Below are 18,334 nucleotides of genomic sequence, written 5' to 3' on the forward strand. Positions count from 1 at the left end.
ATATTAATAGGGTTGCAGCCATAAAAACCCCGGTAAGCAGGGCCGACCAAATATAATAATAAAATAAAATAAAATAAATAGATAATAAGATAAAATAAATAGATAATAAAATCGCAATTCTATATAGGGCCGACCTGGATTAATTCATAGGGAGGCTGACTGAGTTTACATTATCCATGATAGCCAACCTGTTGGTGTTAAAATTAAATTAAATCTATCTTACTTTAGGGACGACTCCCTTTGAATGAGACTAAGGGTGTGTATTTAAGAATGTAAGGTGCGATTATCTAAGGGCATGAAGAAAACAAATAATAGGCAACGATTATCAGAGCAGAGAACAGCGAGCAATAATCTATTATATAGCGATTAACTTACAATAATAATAATGAACATATGAATAATAATGATCAGCAAAAGATGTACTAAAGGCAGCGACTGATATTAAAGGCATGGATCACAAATAATGAAATAAATGCAGCAATCAGGATAAGTAAATAACAAGGCAACGATCATATGTTTGTTAACAAAGGATTAGTAATTAGCCAAGGGGTTGAGTTGTCTTGGTTGGATGCTCTGCACCCTTGGGCTTAGTTGTGGATGGCCTCGGGCACCCTTTGTATTATCCTCTCCAATCCTTATGATGGTTGGGTATGGGAAGTGAAATATTTAGATTTCCTTGCCTATTCATAACTGATCTGCATTTACAATTACATTTTTTCATATGAGATCAAAGTTTGAAAAATCAAACAATTTAAAATACAAAATGTCAGATTATGCACAGCGAATGGTAAATCTGTCGGCAAAGTAACTCTAAAAGAGTTAATATACACAGGAAAGAATTAAGGTATTAATTTAGTTTTCTGCTAGATTCAAATCAATTTGAAGACCCTGCATTGTACTCGAAGAAGGCATTTGAAAGGATGAGGCAAAGAGGCAAAGAATGCTTCCTTTTTTCACTGCAAATGAGAAAAGGGTTGGGTACGGCAAAAAAACGTCCCTGCATCTCCGTACTGTCTCCAGTATGGGTATGTGGGTACCAGCCCCAGGGATGCATCCCCGTGGAGCATAGCCCAAAACTCTTCAAAACTGCTGAATTTTGGTGTATGATGCAAACTACTTAGAAAGAAGAAGGGTTTGATAAGAATTACCTTAGCTTTTATAAGATGCATGCTGTTTTTTCAGTGAGTCTGACACCAAAACTTGCCAAAACCTTTGTCTGGAGATGCCCCACGAGTTCACATGGTGAATACTCACCGAGAGCACAAATCCAAAATTACTTGGCAAGCTTGTAAACTATGCATTATATTGAAGTAGTCCTTTGTTGAGGTGGATTTGATGTTTGAATTAGTCCAAAATTTCTTCAAAACTGCAAAATTTTGCTGTATGATGCAAACTGTTTAGAAAGAAGACAAGTTTGATGAGAATTACCTTAGCTGTCATAAGATGCATGTTGTTTTTCTTTCAAGATCTAAACATGGTGTTGGAAGCAGTGGAATAGCTTAATGTGATTGATTTTTATATCTATCATTGGTATTGATTTTCCAAGTTTTTGTGCACCAGACATTCTACTCTTCTTGGGTAGCTGCTTATACTGCCAAGGTGGTAGCTAGTATGGCTAAGTTGGTTCCTTTGTTATTTCTCATTTTTTCCCCATTATTATGCATTTCTTTAATATTTGTTTGAAGCTTTTCTCTGTGATTTTCAACATAATGCTGTAACTTGGTTTACAACATGTTTGTTATGTGAGTCTGTAACATTGTTGTAGAAAATTTAAATTTAGAACGGCAAGCTGAAGACAAAGAATTGGCATATATGTTCTATTTAATTTTTAATTTGTCAAAAACTTAATTTTCCTATTCGCTGCTAGCAATTTGTAACGACATGCTTCTCTCCTCATGTTGCAGCATATTTTGTACAGACAGAAAGAACAATTCAGTGATGGGGTTGGCTACAGTTGGATTGATGGTGTAAAAGCGCATGCTTCAAATCGTGTATGCTAATTGATCCTCAATGTCAAAGAATATTTAGTTTCTTCATTATTCTATTATTATATTGGATTTGAAGCTTTGATTTGTTAATCTGAGGGTATGAGCATCATGAAACTGAATTTTTCTTGTATGGAATGTTTTTGGCTGGAAAATATCAAAGCATCCCCAAGTTTTTGACAATTTTTGTTAGTGCATAAATATTTGTGAAGGATTTCACTCTCAATAGTATTTGTGGTAAAATGAAATATGTTTTCAACCTGAAGTTGCTTTGCTATATTTTACTCAATATCTTTCACCTTTTACACTGCTGCCTGTTAGTGTCCAAGTTGTGTGGCAAGACTTAGTTGTGGAAAATATGCATTGTTTACCTGTAAATATGCATCCAAAACTTGTGATGTTGATTGGCTTGTAGCTGTCTTTAAAAAAATGCTACACCAACTAACAAATTTCAACTTCCTGACTCCTATTATCTATGCATATTTACTTTCAGGCTAGTGTTTACAATTTTGGAAAACTATGAACATCCCCTTTAGCTGAATTTTTTGAATGGCTGCTCGAAACATTTTATACAGAAACTTTAAATTTAAATTCCATTTGTACTTTCTGATTGGAAGTGGCTTGTATTCTGGCAGGTTACTGATATGATGCTGGCAAATGCAAAATACATTTATCCTGAGAATACACCTGCCACAAAAGAGGCATACTATTACAGGATGATTTTTGAAAGATTCTTTCCCCAGGCAAGCTTTGCTCTTTTATATATATGAGTACATAAACAGTCGTGCGTGTTTCCTCGAATATGACATCCCTTTGTTTAAATTATTATGAAGTAGTAAGTGTGATATAGCTGACTTCAAGATGCTCTGATTTTCTGAATTATAATAATGGTGTTAATAACAACTGCCAGTATTTTTAGGTTTATGAGGGTGTATGATTTTTTTTATCAACTGCAAGAAGATGGGAGTTCTTAAATGTTTTCTAGGGGCTTTAAGATGTTTCAAGAGTAAGCTTGAATTGTATTTTTCCTTCGGTTTCTGCAGAATGCTGCACGCTTGACTGTACCAGGGGGGCCTAGTGTGGCATGCAGCACCGCTAAAGCTTTGGAATGGGATGCTGCATGGTCTAAAAATCCGGATCCTTCTGGAAGAGCCGCTTTAGGGGTTCATGTGGCTGCATACGAAGAGACTGCAGCTAATGCAAATAATGGCACAGAGGAAGTATCCGAAGATGCCCCAAATAAGAAGCAAAGACTACAGGAAGGTGTTGTAGAAGTTGCGGTTGAGAGTTAAAGATGCAAACGAATAATTGGAATGCATTATTGCAAGCTTTGGTACTTTTCCTGTCTAGGTGATGTTCCCTGTAGTGAATGTTGAGATTCATTGAATTGAATAGAGGCGAATATTCTCATATTGTATTCGTTCTCTAGATTTTATCATTGAAAATTACTCTGCCAGTTCCACCGATGAAGTTTTTGTTGGGCGTATATTCTGGAGAATACCTGGCTGATGTAATTCTAGTTAATTTGTTCGGATGTTACAATTAAGTATACTGGTTTTTTCCTTGAAAAAAGTAGTTTGTCACTAGATATCTTCTGTGCTTAAGATCTGTTACAATTTTTTTTTATCACAGGAGGATATGCCAGCTATCCTTAGCTTGTTTACCCGTAGAAAGCCAAGCACCATGGAGCCTATAAATATCTCTTACCTACTCGAATCACCATGATGTAATAGAATTACTATAGCTGTTTAAAAGGCTCGCCTTTGTAGTCTTGTAATTGAATGAGCTTCTTGTTTCCGGTTTCAAAAACTTATACTCAATCTTGGAACACGGCTCACATTTTATGAGTTGAATGGCGTTAAAGCATAAATAGCAATTGAAATCATTGGAGGCGGCATTAAGTGGGTCATGAAACTTGCCAGTAATCACAGGTAGGAGATATAATTTTGAAACCTCTTTTTAAACGCGATTGACTAAAAATGATGAACTATAATTGAAGAAGTTGGAAGTGTAGATTTTCTGTCCCAAAAGAAAATGGGTTCCAATTCGCATCCATGGCTAGACTAATTGAAGACATCAATAGTTTAAAACTGATTAACTTGTGCAATTTGTCCAAGCATTTAAAAAAGAACTTGGATCATTTATGGTGGGATGAGTACCTTGCATTGCCTGTATAACAAAAATGCAGATAAACACAATTCCTCATTTTTGAAGATTAGTGCCTTTCTGGAGCAGAATTCGACATATTTGCTGCCCACTGCACTAGATACGTATCAGGTTATCACAATATAAAATCTTCTTTATATGGATGAATTGTTTTCTTTGTCAATGCCATGCCTAAGATCTATCAGCTCTATTGTCATTTTCGGTTGCATAGTTTCTTTGGCATGATTAGCCTTCTGCACAATGACTATCTGGACTTGGATATTGATTCAGATCCTCATGTCTGACCTCCAAATCTTATGCTAGAAACGCAATATAGCAAGCAATTACAAAAATAATTTCCTATTCACTTGTTTTTATTATGTGTGTTTACATAATTGTCATGACACAGAATGCAAGCTGTGTTGAAATTTACAACTGCTGAGATTTCAAAATATTAATTAGGGAACAAACAAAACATATAAAGAGTAACTGTGAGAATAACTAGAATATCCAGATGCTTTGTAAGTTGTACTTGTATGTTCTCCAACTGATCAATAGTTTGTCTCATGGAGTAGCCTGTTGCACGATTAAAAAAGAAAATGATTTTCTTAAAATCGCCTTGATCAATTCCCTTTGTAAAGACTTTATTTTAAACAGATCATCTCCATTTTAGAAAATAAACTTGCAAAGGGGATACATTTCCTTGGAATAATGCATTAAATAATCTTCTTACCTATTTAATCATAATGGATGAAAAATTGTGGTAGTTTTATCCCAACTTATCTGAAATTTTGTTTTGCTACTTGAAATTTTTTTGAGCCTTTTGGTGGAGTCATTGTGTTCTTAAATTTCTCTTCTTTTCTCTAATTGATCCATATTTCATGTAGTATAAAGGGGGGTTTACTCAACAAAACTATGACCTCTAGGTACATGATAGATGAGGCATGTGCAATGATGGGGCACATATTTGACAAATGGATTTATTAACCCTTGATGCAAGGGGATTAGGATGAGGGGTGAGTAATAATGGATCACTTGCCCTTTATGTTGAAGACTTTTTGGCATTGTAAATTAGGAGAGGGTGAATAATAACGTATCACTTGCCCTTTATGTTGAGGACCTGTTGATGTGTATTTTGTACACGACCAAACACAGAATAAAATACCCAGAGGTATCTTATCCTCTCTTGAATAAAGTCTCCGAATGCTGAAGATGTCGTGAAAATGATCAATTGGGATGACTTCAAAGTTCTTTTTTGCAGGATCTCTATGTGTGGATAAGTACCAGTGGTCGTTGTGTATGTTGTTTTTTCAAGGGGCCTTACGTACTTTCAGAGAAAGCTTGTCCGTGTTACTCTCCTTCTAAATGAAGGAACAAGATTTTCCTAACACTAACAGATTTTCAAAAAATATCAAAAGATAAGGGTTTCAAGGAAGAGATACTTAACTAATCCTAAGAATGACTCAATGAAGGCTAGACTTGATAAGATTCTACCAATTTCAGTATCGCCAAGAAATTACAACTCTACTAGAATTGATGTGATCTTCTAAGGGGATTCAAATAACTTTCAAATCATCAAGGATATAGATACTATCATAGAGATACATATCAATACTTCCAATAATGATTGAATTTTTAATCAATCTTAATGTTTCCAGTTGACCATACAAGGTGTGTCCTCACAATTAGTAAGAAGCTAGTGGTTTGGAATGTGAATCTTATCAAAGATCAAGCACAACAATTCGTCCTTCAAACTTAAAATTTAAATGCTATTTCAAATGAGAGTGATTCAAGAAGATAAACAATCATGAAGATAGCCACAAGTGTTGCAATAAAACACCATAACTTCAATATTTTATTGATCTCATAGCCAAATGGACAACAATTGTTCAAAATCCTTTCTTCACTATTCAATCTTGCTACAACAACTTATTTCTCTCTAACTCTCTTAACTTTCTTTACTCTAAGCTCTCTCTCTCTTCTAACTTTTCTAACCCCTTAAAATGAAATGAGTGAGGGCATATATAGCATCCTCAAATACAATGAACGACTTGGATCAATTCAAGATCAATGACCAAGATTTCACAATGAAACCCTAATTATGGTTTGTTACAACAAACTTAATTCTGACCAATGAAATAATTGCATTATTTGGACACGTCTTCTCTGGAATATTCGACCAATGGATAGCCAGGGTAGGTACATTGAAGTTTGTGCCATCTTTAATGAGCCAGGTACATTGAATCTGGACATGCTGAGGTGGACCAACCCGAATGGAGGAGTGATGACTGGGATGCCACCTTGTCTAACACTTGGATAATGCTCAATTTGGTGATGCATTCCTTCAAATGCTGGACTGGAAGATAGATGGAGAAGGTCGTCCTTAATGATGTTGGACTAGAGAAGGCCATCCTTGATGATGCTGGGCTAGAGGAGATCGTCCTTGATCTGGCTTGATCTTCTTTGATGTGAGTCTGCCAAGTAATTGATCCTCCGGCTTTGGGGGTCGTCATTTGATGCCTACACAAAAACTTAAAATTAGTCCTTGAGCATAATATCTTGAAGCATAGGATCTAAGACCTTTCAAGAGGATAATTTGGACATTAATTTGAAAATGACATGATAAATCAATAATTATAAATTCTCAAATTAATTATGAATGGAAATTAGATTTTTCAAGACTTAGACTTTAAAAGATTGCTATGAAATCAAAATAAGTCTTGAATAAGAACTTCAAACAATTTGATTCTTCATACCTCTTCTTGAATGCTTAACTATGGACCTTAGAAAATGGAAGGAAGAAGATCAAAAGTTGCTGGATAAAGATTGAATTGTGGTCTTCTTTTGGATGAATTACGCCTCAATTAGCCTTCAAAAGAACTTCGCCTTCCACTAGCCTCCAAAGACTTAGCAAATTTTGGAATTTAGCCTCCAAATTAGTACGAAATTCGCCTCCAATCTGCTAGATTTCGCTCCTCCAATCTGCTCCTCAAAATTCGCATGAGAAGAATAATGGATGAATGATTTGAAAATGCTACCATGCTCCTCTCTTATATAGGGCGCTCACCCTAATTAGCCATGAGGCCGACCTAGGTTTTTAGCAATAAAATAAGATAAAATTCCTTTTAAAAGGGGGCTGACTTGCTTGTAGAAGCAAATAAATGAATTTGAGTGCTCACTTTTATCTTTTTAATTTTAAAATTAATTTTAAGGCTTGAAAGGTGTTCTTTCTCATTTGTTTTAAGGCTCAAAACTAATTGATTCAATTGCAAATGCCTTAATTTATGCGAATTTCATTTAACTTCTTGAATTTGGCAAATTTAGAGAAAATTTGGGAATATTAAGTTTTGATTGAGGCTTAATGAAGTTACCTTTCTCCCTTAGGCATTGAAATGTCCAAAGTGATGAAGGTCTAGATTATTTCAAGACTTGTTTGAACCTCTCATCTAGACTTACTCACTTCATGAGTTAAAAACTTCCCGACTTATTTTTGCAGATTTCCATGACTTTGTCTTCACAATCTTGCAATTTGCCATAGACTTAATCAAACGAGGTCGAATGATAGGTTTTTTGATGATTTCGCCCTAGACCCTTTAGAAGGGTCAGGAGCGATTTTTCCAGTTAGGTCTTGAATACCTCATTCCCTTCACTCCAAAATCTCCCGGAAGGCGAGTTCACGTTTGTTTTGACCTAATCAAAGTCTTGCATTTCAATTTTTAGTATTTCACATGAGGAAATTAGGTGAAAATGTGAATTTCACCCTGGACTCTCTGGAAGGGTTATGAGCGATTTTTACATTTTAGGCCAAAATTCACCTTAGCTTGATCATTAACCTCTTTCAAGGCAATCTCCAGGGTATATTTATCTCCATCACTGAGTTGGCTCATCAAAACTTTGAAGGCAATACTGCATTTTTGGGAATTTCGCTCTGGACCCTTTGGAAGGGTTAGGAGCGAAATTCTCTCCTGAGCTCAAAATTCTCATTTTTTGAAGGTCTAAATTTCTTCAAGGCATTCCAAATAGGTTCTTTCATTGTAATCCAGGCCTAGTCTCACTCAAATCTTGAAGAAAAAGGTGACTTTAGGGTTTTTCGCCCTGGACCCTCTGGAAGGGTCAGGAGCGAATTTTTCTTGCTTGGGCTTACTCCTCCATCATCTTGTCTTCAATCCACCCCTCAAGGCTAGGCAATGGTCTTCTTGATTCACTCCACCCAAGCTTGGTTTGTTCTTGCAAGGCAAAATAGGGGATTTTGAGTTTTTCGCCCTGGACCCTTTGGAAGGGTCAGGAGCGAAATTGGCATCTTAGGCTAGATTTTACCTTGGTTCACTTCATTCTCCATCAAACTTGATCAAATCAATTCCCTTTCTCCACCAACTCTTCTCAACTGACTCAGACCTAGAAACAGACAAGATCCTGACAAGAAAATCTTCTCTCAATCTAGACCTGACCTGAGAACTATTCACCCTGCTCCTTGATCAAACCAACTTGACTCTCCTGAAAGGCATGCTTCATTATGGCAAATTTGAGGCTTCAGGCAGACGACTAACAACTCCCCAAAATTAGGCTAGACTCCGCTTGACCTGCTCCTTGATCAAACCAACTTGACTCTCCTGAAAGGCATGCTTCATTATGGCAAATTTGAGGCTTCAGGCAGACGACTAACAACTCCCCAAAATTAGGCTAGACTCCGCTTGAAAGAAACCCTAAAATGAGCTTGTAAGATTAGCCCTAATCTAGCCAGCCCAGGCAAACCACTCACTCACTCAAAACCCTAAAAAGCAGAGAGAAAAACAAGCAAAAGGAAAACAAAACCCAAAGAAAAAAGAGGGGGTCCCCATTCTAATGGGGCGATGTGTGAAATGGTCACAACATCTGGCGACACCACTGAGAATGTTCGCGAACATTTGAGAATCAATCCATCTTAAAGAAAACTCAGAAAATCTCCCTCAATAAAACAAGGAGTTAAACAGTACTTACAAGAAGAGATTTTCATACCGAGACAAAGTTTTAAGTCCATAGTTATCCATGTGTGTGCAATGAGTTAATTCCCCTCAACAAGACAATCATGATCTCCAGGTTCCCCTGTGACTAGCTACGTAGTTTATCTGAACCTCAAAAGCATCCTAGATAGAGCCTCGCTGCCAGTCAGACGTCCATAGTCCCGACGAGGTTATCGCCGCAAGCTCAGGAACATTGCTCCATTGCCAGCCAGGCGTCCATAGCCCTAATGGAGTTATCCGTATATTCCCGTTAGCCAATTTTGATATTTCATTTTCAGCTCTTTTTTTTTTCTTTTTTTTGGATTTTTCTCTTTCATTTTCTCACTTTTTCCTTTTTTCATATTGCTTTTTCATTCCGTCAATTCCTTTGGCTCGTAAGCAGTGAAGCTTACTAGGGTTTGAGGATTGTGGTGGCGCTGAAGTCAGATTTTAGATTTTTCACCAATCACAACTTTGCCTGAAAACCATAACGACTTGGAGATTATAAGTGTGAAAAGATATAATAACCGAGGGACAATAATATCCGAGTCCAATAAGCCAATCTTACTCCATTGCAAATACGGCCAGACTCAAAATTTTATCAAGAAAAACTTCTTTGTGCTTCTAAAAGACTTCATATTTGTCCAAATGAGACAAACAATCTAGCGGGGGGTCAGAGTGCTTCATCACAAAATCGCCCATTTTCAAATGGATACCCCTCAAAACAAACCAACCAACCTAACCTAAGACACCAAAACCACCCAAACTAAGACCCAAAAACAAAACGAAGGACAAACCCAAAACAAACCAAACCAAACAAAATCAAAACGAAGGAAACTAGACTAACTATGTACAAAGGCAAACCTCCTGAACTTTAGGATTGGAAGTAATGCTTTAATTAACCTCCCATTGACAGGCAATGGGACGTCTTCTCCAGTTAAGGTCTTCAGTTTGAACACATTTTCTCCTAGAATCTCAGAGATTTGATAAGGGCCTTTCCATAGTCTATCAAATTTATCATGCTCCCCCTTTTTTTCGTGTGCTTTATCCCAGTACAAGACAATATTTGAGATCCGGAACGCCTTGGTTCTAGCTTTTCAATCGAACCATCTTTTAACAACTCCCTGATGCTTTGCAAAATTTTCTAGTGCTTGATCCCTCTTTTCCTCAAGATTCAATAGTTGCGTTAATCGGGCTTGGACAACGTCGGTGTCTTCCATGTATTCTTGGATAAATCTCAAGGTCAGGATCTTAAGTTGCATAGGGAATACCGGGTCTTGACCGTAAACTAGGAAGTAAGGCGAAATCCCTAATGCGTTCTTGGTCCTGATCTGATCTGCCCAAAGGGCAAATCTCAGTTGGGTATGCCATTCTCTGGGACTTCTCTCCAATAATTTCTTGATCACACTGAGTAGGTTTTTATTTGTTGACTCAGCTAACCCATTACCCTGAGGGTAATAATTAGATGAAAATTTAAGGGTTATACCGTACTCAAAAGCCCAATTTGAAAATCTCAATGATGTGAAGGCTGAGCCATTGTCGCAAACCAATGCATAAGGACACCCAAATCTTGTAATAATGTTTTCCTCGAGGAATTTAATTACGGCCTCAGTAGTGCATACCTTGAGAGCTTGAGCCTCCGACCATTTGGTACAGTAATCAGTAGCAGTGATGATATACCTGTGTTCCGTCGAGGATGCGGGGTTGATGACACCAATAAAATCCATTCTCCATTTTGCAAATGGTCTTGCTTTGATCACTAGATTTAGTGGCATGGCAGGACTCTTCTCTCTGAAAGCGGCAACTTGGCAAGTGTGACAAGTCTTGACATGATCAAATGTATCTTTGAATAGTGTGGGCCAGTAATATCCGGCTCTCAGGATTTGATGAGCTGTGGCTAGGTTAGCACCATGTCCTGTACCAAACTTGGAGTGAAAATGTTCAATTATTTGTTTGACTTCTTCTTTGCCAACACATCTTAGATATATTCCTTCGTGATTCCTACGATATAGGATGGATCCTTGAAGCATATAATGCTGACATTTTATCCTCAATGCTCTCTTCTGAGTGGGTGTCATATGAGCAGGGCATTTGTGATTGAGCAGGCAAGTCACAATTTCCTTGTACCATTCATCTGGGGTGACATCATCCAATTCATAAACTTGCTAGATTAACTCGGGCCCGTCGACTGCCAGTGTCTGAGCTAAAGCCTGCCCTCGAACAAGTTTCATTGGCTGCATTTCAATATCAAATTCTTGAATAATGGCGACCCACTTGCCTCTTCTCTCCCCTAGTTCGTTTTGCATGAGGAGGGTTTTTACGGCTGCATCTGGTACAATTGCATAGATTTTGGCCCTTAAGAGGTAATGTCTAAATTTTTTAATGGCTTTGACTAATGCATATCCCTGTTTTTCAATATTAGGATATCTGAGCTCCGCATCTTTCAACGGGGTACTCATGAATGCAATTGGGTTCTCGTTCCTCTCTTCAGTCCTCTGGGTGAGAATAGCTGCACAAGTGTATTCAGAGGCGAATGAATATAGGTAGAAGGGCTTCATGTAATCAGGACTGATCAGTACTAGTGCTTCTGCGATTGCTGACTTTATCTCCTCGAATGCTCTCTTGGCCTGCGTCGACCATTCTATTTTTGCATCCTTCTTTAGCATCTCATTCAAAGGCCTGACTATCTCGGCAAACCCTGTGATGAATTTTCTGACGAAATTGATCTTGCTGAAGAATGATTTGAGTTCCTTCTTACTGGCTGGCAGGTTGATGGTTGATATAGCCTTCACTATAGCAGGATCAATAGAGATTCCTTCCTCTGAAATGACATGTCCTAGCAGCTTTCCTTCCGTCACCCCAAATATGCATTTCTTAGGATTGAGAGAAACACCATATATTTTACACCTCTGGAAGACTTTTCTTAGATCATCCACATGATCTTCCCTTTTCCTGGAGAAAACTGTGATATCATCCATGTATATGATGATGCATTTCCCAATCAAGTCTCTGAAAGCGATATCCATGGCTCTTTGAAAGGTGGCCCCAACATTGATAAGTCCAAAAGGCATCCTTTTGTATGCAAATGTTCCCCACTTGGTAGTGAAAGCGGTCTTCAGTCAATCTTCGGGTTCAACCAATACTTGATTATAACCTGAATATCCATACAAAAAAGACATCATTTGTGACCCGTTGACAATTTGCAATACTTCATCCAGTGATTGCAGTGGATAATTATCCTTTTCTGAAGCTCGGTTGAGATTTCTGAAATTGACACACAATCTGATCTCTCCATTCTTTTTCCTGACAGGAACCAGGTTGGTGACCCATGTTGAATGTCTTACTGGAAAGATAATTTTGTCTGAGAGCAACTTCTTAACCTCTTGATATATTAAAGGTTCCAGGAAAGGATTGACCGACCTTTGTCTTTGTCTAAAAGGTTTGCTTCCTGGCTTCAAAGGGATTGTGTGAGTGATGATTGCAGTATCATAAGTCTTGAGATCTTCATAGCTCCAAGCGATGACATCTGGGAAATCTCTTACATTTTTCAAGATACCATTTCTTTCTTGCGAAGTGCAGGTCTTCCCAATGAACACATTCTTAACTTGTCCGTCATCACCAACATTGATTGTGTCACACACATTTCCTTCCATGCTATGGCTTTTCATCTCCCTCAATTTGTCGAGATCAAAGATTCTTTCTAATTCCACCATTCCTTTTGGAACAGTGTTTGTCTTCAAATTCAAAACTCCTTCTGCATCCAATTCTGCTCCCTCCACTTCTTCTTATCAATGATTTGGGCTAAGAAGACATCCGTGTTGGTCAAGAAATCCAATATATGCTTGTCATCTTCAAAGACTTGAAAGTTGGTGATGTTATCTGGGACTGAAGGTACTGAGGTCAGCTCTACTGTGAACTTTTTCAATCCTTCCATAGCTAATGGTACCAAAGAGCTGGTGGCTTGTGCAAGAGAATTAGCCACTTGATTCTGATGTCTGTATATGGACTTGATATTGAAGGCCTCAAAACTTTCAATGAGATCCCAAACTCGATTCCGGTATCTAGTCAACCTTTTGTCATGGCACAGATACTGCCTTCTAATTTGTCTTATTACTATTTCTGAATCTCCATATACCTGCAGTATTTTAGCTTTCTTTCTGATAGCTAGCAATAATCCATGAATCAAGGATTCATATTCAGCCACATTGTTGGTGCAAGGGAACTGTAGCCTATGGGCGGCAAGGTAAGTTTCTCCTGACGGACTGACCAATTCAAAGCCAGCTCCAGATCCTTGTTTGGACTTAGATCCATCAAATCTCAATGTCCACATTGGAATTTTCTGGTCTTTTGATTCTTGGACATCTTGGCTTTCCTCTGATGTGTTAGATAGAACTTCATCTTCCGAAGAGCTTTCTACTTCTGGGTCTTCAATTTCTTCTATAGTCAATGTCTGTGGGACCCTCTTGTATACTTGTTGTAATGCAGTCTGGCACATAGCACATGATAATTCTAAATGGACGACATTATGTATTCTACACCAGTTGGGGAGGAGCATATCTCGGACAGACGCCAAGTTGCCAAGTTGCATACTTTGTTGCACATTCTTGTGGACAAAATTTCTAAAATTTTCAAACATTCCATCATCATCTTGATCAGATCCTTGGTCACTTTCCACGACAATTTCCGTAGATTCCATCACCTCTTGTTGACTGTCTTTTTCTTGCAGGTTTTGTATCATCAAGACTTCTTCTACTTTAGGTTTGTATGTCCCTAAATCAGTTTCTAAAAATAGAACCTCATTATCTTCTCCATACTCGGTTATCATAAGCCTTAATCTTGGAGTACTATCGATTTTGATTTGGTTTGGAACTCCCCTCCAGGGTAGCCACATATGTGCAAAGTCCGTTGACAGATACCCATTCAACTTTCGTGACCAATCTCTACTCAGAGGCATACCATATGTGTCGGGTATATCCACTACTGATATGTCTATGAAATTTTGGACCCTCGGGTCTACAACTAATTGCATGTGGATATTGTTCAATTCTCCCATGACTGGAACTTCTGTCTTATCTAATTGAGTGACTTTCCTTCTGGTGGGTGTAGGAGTTATACCTAGCTTCTGACAGACGGCCAAGGGCATCACATTACTAGAAGCTCCTAAATCATATAGACAGTTGTGCAATAATTTTCCAAAGATTCTGACTGATAGCAGGAATGGGGCTGGCTCATCTTTTCCTTGGCAAAGGATTGAGGAATCCTCATCATCCTAATTCTTTACTTCATTGATCTTTGGATTGTCACTCTTTTCTGATGTTTCCTCTTTTGAATTATCCGTCTTCTTTAGAGGCTTTCCTTTCTTGATCACATCTTTCTTAGCCGCAACCCCTTTTTCTGGAAGAATCTGACTTGTAGTGAGACTTTCTTTGACGGTGGGTTGAGTTTTCTTAACCTCACCTCTTTTGAGTAACACCTTTCCTTCTAACATATCTTCCTTTTTGGCTGGGAAGGTTATGGTCTGGACCATACATTCGTCTTGTTCAGATTGTTGCTTGTTATCAGCTTCATCTTGAATTACATTGATGGTGGCTTGAACATTGTTGGCCACTTCTTTGGACGTATTTTGAACATTTGGCCTTACTGTGTTTGAATCATTCAAGCTATTAATCACAACATCTTTAATCTCTGACACCTTCAATAACTCATAAAGCGGCAGGCTAATTTTCACTTTCTTGAGTTCTTCGAACACCAACATAGCCAGCCTTCTCATTTCATCTCTTGGGGGAGGAGGAACATTCCTTTGCCTATATTATTGTGCATCTTGTGGATAATCCGGATTATTGCTAGCCTTTGGATCTGGAGGAGTAGAGAAATTGTTTGGAGGGATTGATGTTGTCAGAGGTTCCTGATTTCTCTGATTTCTTTGGTAAACTCTCAGGCCTACGCCTCTTGAGGACTGGTGGAATACTTCTTTTATCCCTTCAACTAGGACACTATTATTCAAAGGCGGGAAATAATACTCTGAGTCTTCAACAGGTTCATTTGCTGATGCAGGTGGAAACTGGGAACCAGGAGGTACAATTGGTCCATTAGCCGATTTTGGCGGAAATCTCCCACTTTGAGCTTGGTTATTTTCTCCTTTCGGTAAATGTTTGTAGCTTTCCACAACCATGGCTTGATCATAGCGGGTAGTTGGGACCATTTCATATCCTATTGTAGGAGGGTTTTCAGGTGGATCATTGCTACACATCTCCTGCTGGAATATGTCAGCTGCAATCTTGAATTCAGGACACTGCAACTCAGAATGTTGGTTTGTATTGTGGAGTCTACACCAGCTGGATAAGGCCGCCTCTGCTAGAAACACTTTACTGGTAGGATGATTTTCTTGATTCTATGAACTTGATGCGTTGTCTAATGGCATCACCACGTTTCCATTATTAGGAGCTATATTCCATGTTCTCCTTTGAAAGCCTTGATTGTTGTTTCCTTGATAGTTGTTTCTGAAACCTTGATTATTATTTCCTTGAAAGTTCTGATTATTAGCTTGTTGGCCTTGGTTGATCCTTTGCATGCTTTGAAGTTGATTATTTTGATTCCTCAAATGAGTTACCTCAGTTGGTAGCTTCTTGACTTGTTCAATCAATTCTTTCATTTCGTCCTTTTCTTCCTGTGTTCTTGAAGAGTTTGTTGCATTTTGTAGGTACACTGGTTGTGCTGGTGGGGCTTGTGAAAGTGCAACTCCAGGATGAAGCACCAATTGGTTTGACGACTGCATATTAGGATATGTTGCTTACGGAATAGGATTCATGACTGGAGTCTGGTTGGCCAAGGCTAGACTAACTGCTTGAATTTGGTTCGGTGCTGTAGTAGGTCCCATATGAAGTAGCGGCCCAGTAATATTCTGCCCCATGTGCTTATTGACCTCAATAGCTTTTGCATATGCTGCGTTTAGATCATTCGAGATAGGATGAGTTCTTACGAACATGACAGTGAGATGATCTAAGGCTCCATAATAAATCTCCCTTGGGTCAGCAATGAGATAGGGATGTCGTAACATCGTGTAAGCCCTATGGAACCTGTTATTGAAAGAAGTGATTGGCTCATGTTCTCTCCTTCGAATCTCAACAAACTGTCTATACAGCTCAGCTGGTGTGGTTGGGATACCAAATTTTGCAATAAATGTATCCTTCATTGCATCCCATGTCCTGATTGACCCTGTTGGTAAGTGAATGAACCAGAAGTATGCTTCTTCTCCTAATGAGTAGGGAAAGAGCCTACATGCTACATCTCCATATTCAACTCGCATGTTACGAAGAAGATCTTCGAACATTTTGATATGATCCTCTGCTGTATGATTGAAATCACTGGCATTGAATTTGGGACATAAATTCTCAGGATTCTTTGGCATATCATGATAGATTGCAAATTCTAATGGTGATGAATTATTGATCATCCATTTAGCGCCGTTGAGTACATGAGCAAGAGGAGGAGGAGGAGCATTGTGAGCCATCGTGCTTCCCGAAGGTTGGAAACTTGATTGAGAACTTGATGATCTGACCTGGCTCGCTGGTTGAGAAATTGCCTGGATACTTGTGTGAATTGCTACTTGTACTTGTTCTTGAAGAGATGGAGCTTGTAATGACTCATAAGTGCCTTCTAATCTCAGTTTAGACTCTTTTGGAGTATCTTCTCTTTTAGCCCGCTTCGACCTTGAAGTGAATTGAAGTTCGGTTATATTCTTGGTGCCTGGTGTAGACCTCAATATTCTTTGGTGTTTTTCGGGCGAGAAAGAACCAATACGATCTAGCGTGAAGATCTGTTTAATGGAGATTACTGCAGGTTCCTTTGATTGCGAAGTTCTCTGGCGGCGACTCTTTGGCATTCTTCAGCTCTGTCTGCTTCTTGTTCCAAAATGATTCTGACCCTATTATACTCAGCTTCACTTCTCCTTAAGTTCCACGCTAGGTCATTCAATCCTGAAATAATGTCCTCTTGAATGTTGCCTATTTCCAAATTAGGTTGTGCTACCTCATTCAATCCTTCATGTGGCAACACCATCGTGATACATGTTCATGTTGAAACTTCTTTTTTTTTGAATTTTTTGGATAGTACTGTTCCTTTTGATAATCAAACTTGCGTATAAGAAAGGCCCTCCCTCTAGCACCAATTCTGTTGAGCGCGGGAGGAGGGACAAAAGTTCTGGATAACTCCTGCAAACATGAATTGATAAAATTTTGAAGTCCAATTGTTTACGCATTCATTGCCTTCAAGCCCTCCTTCTAGTGCCAATTCTGTTGATGTGTATTTTTTACACGACCAAACACAGAATAAAATACCTAGAGGTATCTTATCCTCTCTTGAATAAAGTCTTCGAATGCTGAAGATGTCGCGAAAAGTATCAATCGGGATGACTTCAAGGTTCTTTTTTGCAGAATCTCTATGTGTGGATAAGCTCCAATGGTTGTTGTGTATGCTGTTTCTTCAAGGGGCCTTACGTACTTTCAGAAAAAGCTTGTCCGTGTTACTCTCCTTCCAAATGAAGGAACAGGATTTTCCTAACGCTAACAGATTTTCAAAAAATATCAAAAGATAAGGGTTTCAAGGAAGAGATACTTAACTAATCCTAAGAATGACTCAATGAAGGCTAGACTTGATAAGATTCTACCAATTTCAGTATCGCCAAGAAATTACAACTCTACTAGAATTGATGCGATCTTCTAAGGGGATTCAAATAACTTTCAAATCATCAAGGATATAGATACTATCATAGAGATACATATCAATACTTCCAATAATGATTGAATTCTTAATCAATCTTAATGTTTCCAGTTGACCATACAAGGCGTCCTCACAATCAGTAAGAAGCTAGTGGTTTGGAATGTGAATCTTATCAAAGATCAAGCACAACAATTCGTCCTTCAAACTTAAAATTTAAATGCTATTTCAACTGAGAGTGATTCAAGAAGATAAACAATCATGAAGATAGCCACAAGTGTTGCAATAGAACACCATAACTTCAATATTTTATTTATCTCATAGCCAAATGGACAACAATTGTTCAAAATCCTTTCTTCACTACTGAATCTTGCTACAACAATAACTTATTTATCTCTAACTCTCTAACTTTCTTTACTCTAAGCTCTCTCTCTCTTCTAACTTTTCTAACCCCTTAAAATGAAATGAGTGAGGGCATATATAGCATCCTCAAATACAATGAACGGCTTG

General features: G+C 38.2%; 1 protein-coding gene across 3 annotated transcripts in view; it reads left to right on the top strand.

Moving 5' to 3' along the window:
* The window catches only part of LOC131072872 (asparagine synthetase [glutamine-hydrolyzing] 3), a 76,019-nt gene extending 72,252 nt beyond the window's left edge, over positions 1-3,767 (top strand). For all 3 annotated transcript variants that reach the window (XM_058009164.1, XM_058009162.2, XM_058009163.2), the window contains exons 14-16: positions 1,905-1,991; positions 2,621-2,728; positions 3,029-3,767. In XM_058009164.1, the coding sequence (XP_057865147.1) occupies positions 1,905-1,991; positions 2,621-2,728; positions 3,029-3,277 (444 nt within the window). In that variant the 3' untranslated portion in view covers positions 3,278-3,767. The remainder of the gene's footprint in view (positions 1-1,904; positions 1,992-2,620; positions 2,729-3,028) is intronic.
* The last annotated feature ends 14,567 nt before the right edge of the window (positions 3,768-18,334 follow it).

The sequence above is a fragment of the Cryptomeria japonica genome, chromosome 6, assembly GCF_030272615.1.
Source record: "Cryptomeria japonica chromosome 6, Sugi_1.0, whole genome shotgun sequence".
Lineage (NCBI taxonomy): Eukaryota > Viridiplantae > Streptophyta > Pinopsida > Cupressales > Cupressaceae > Cryptomeria > Cryptomeria japonica.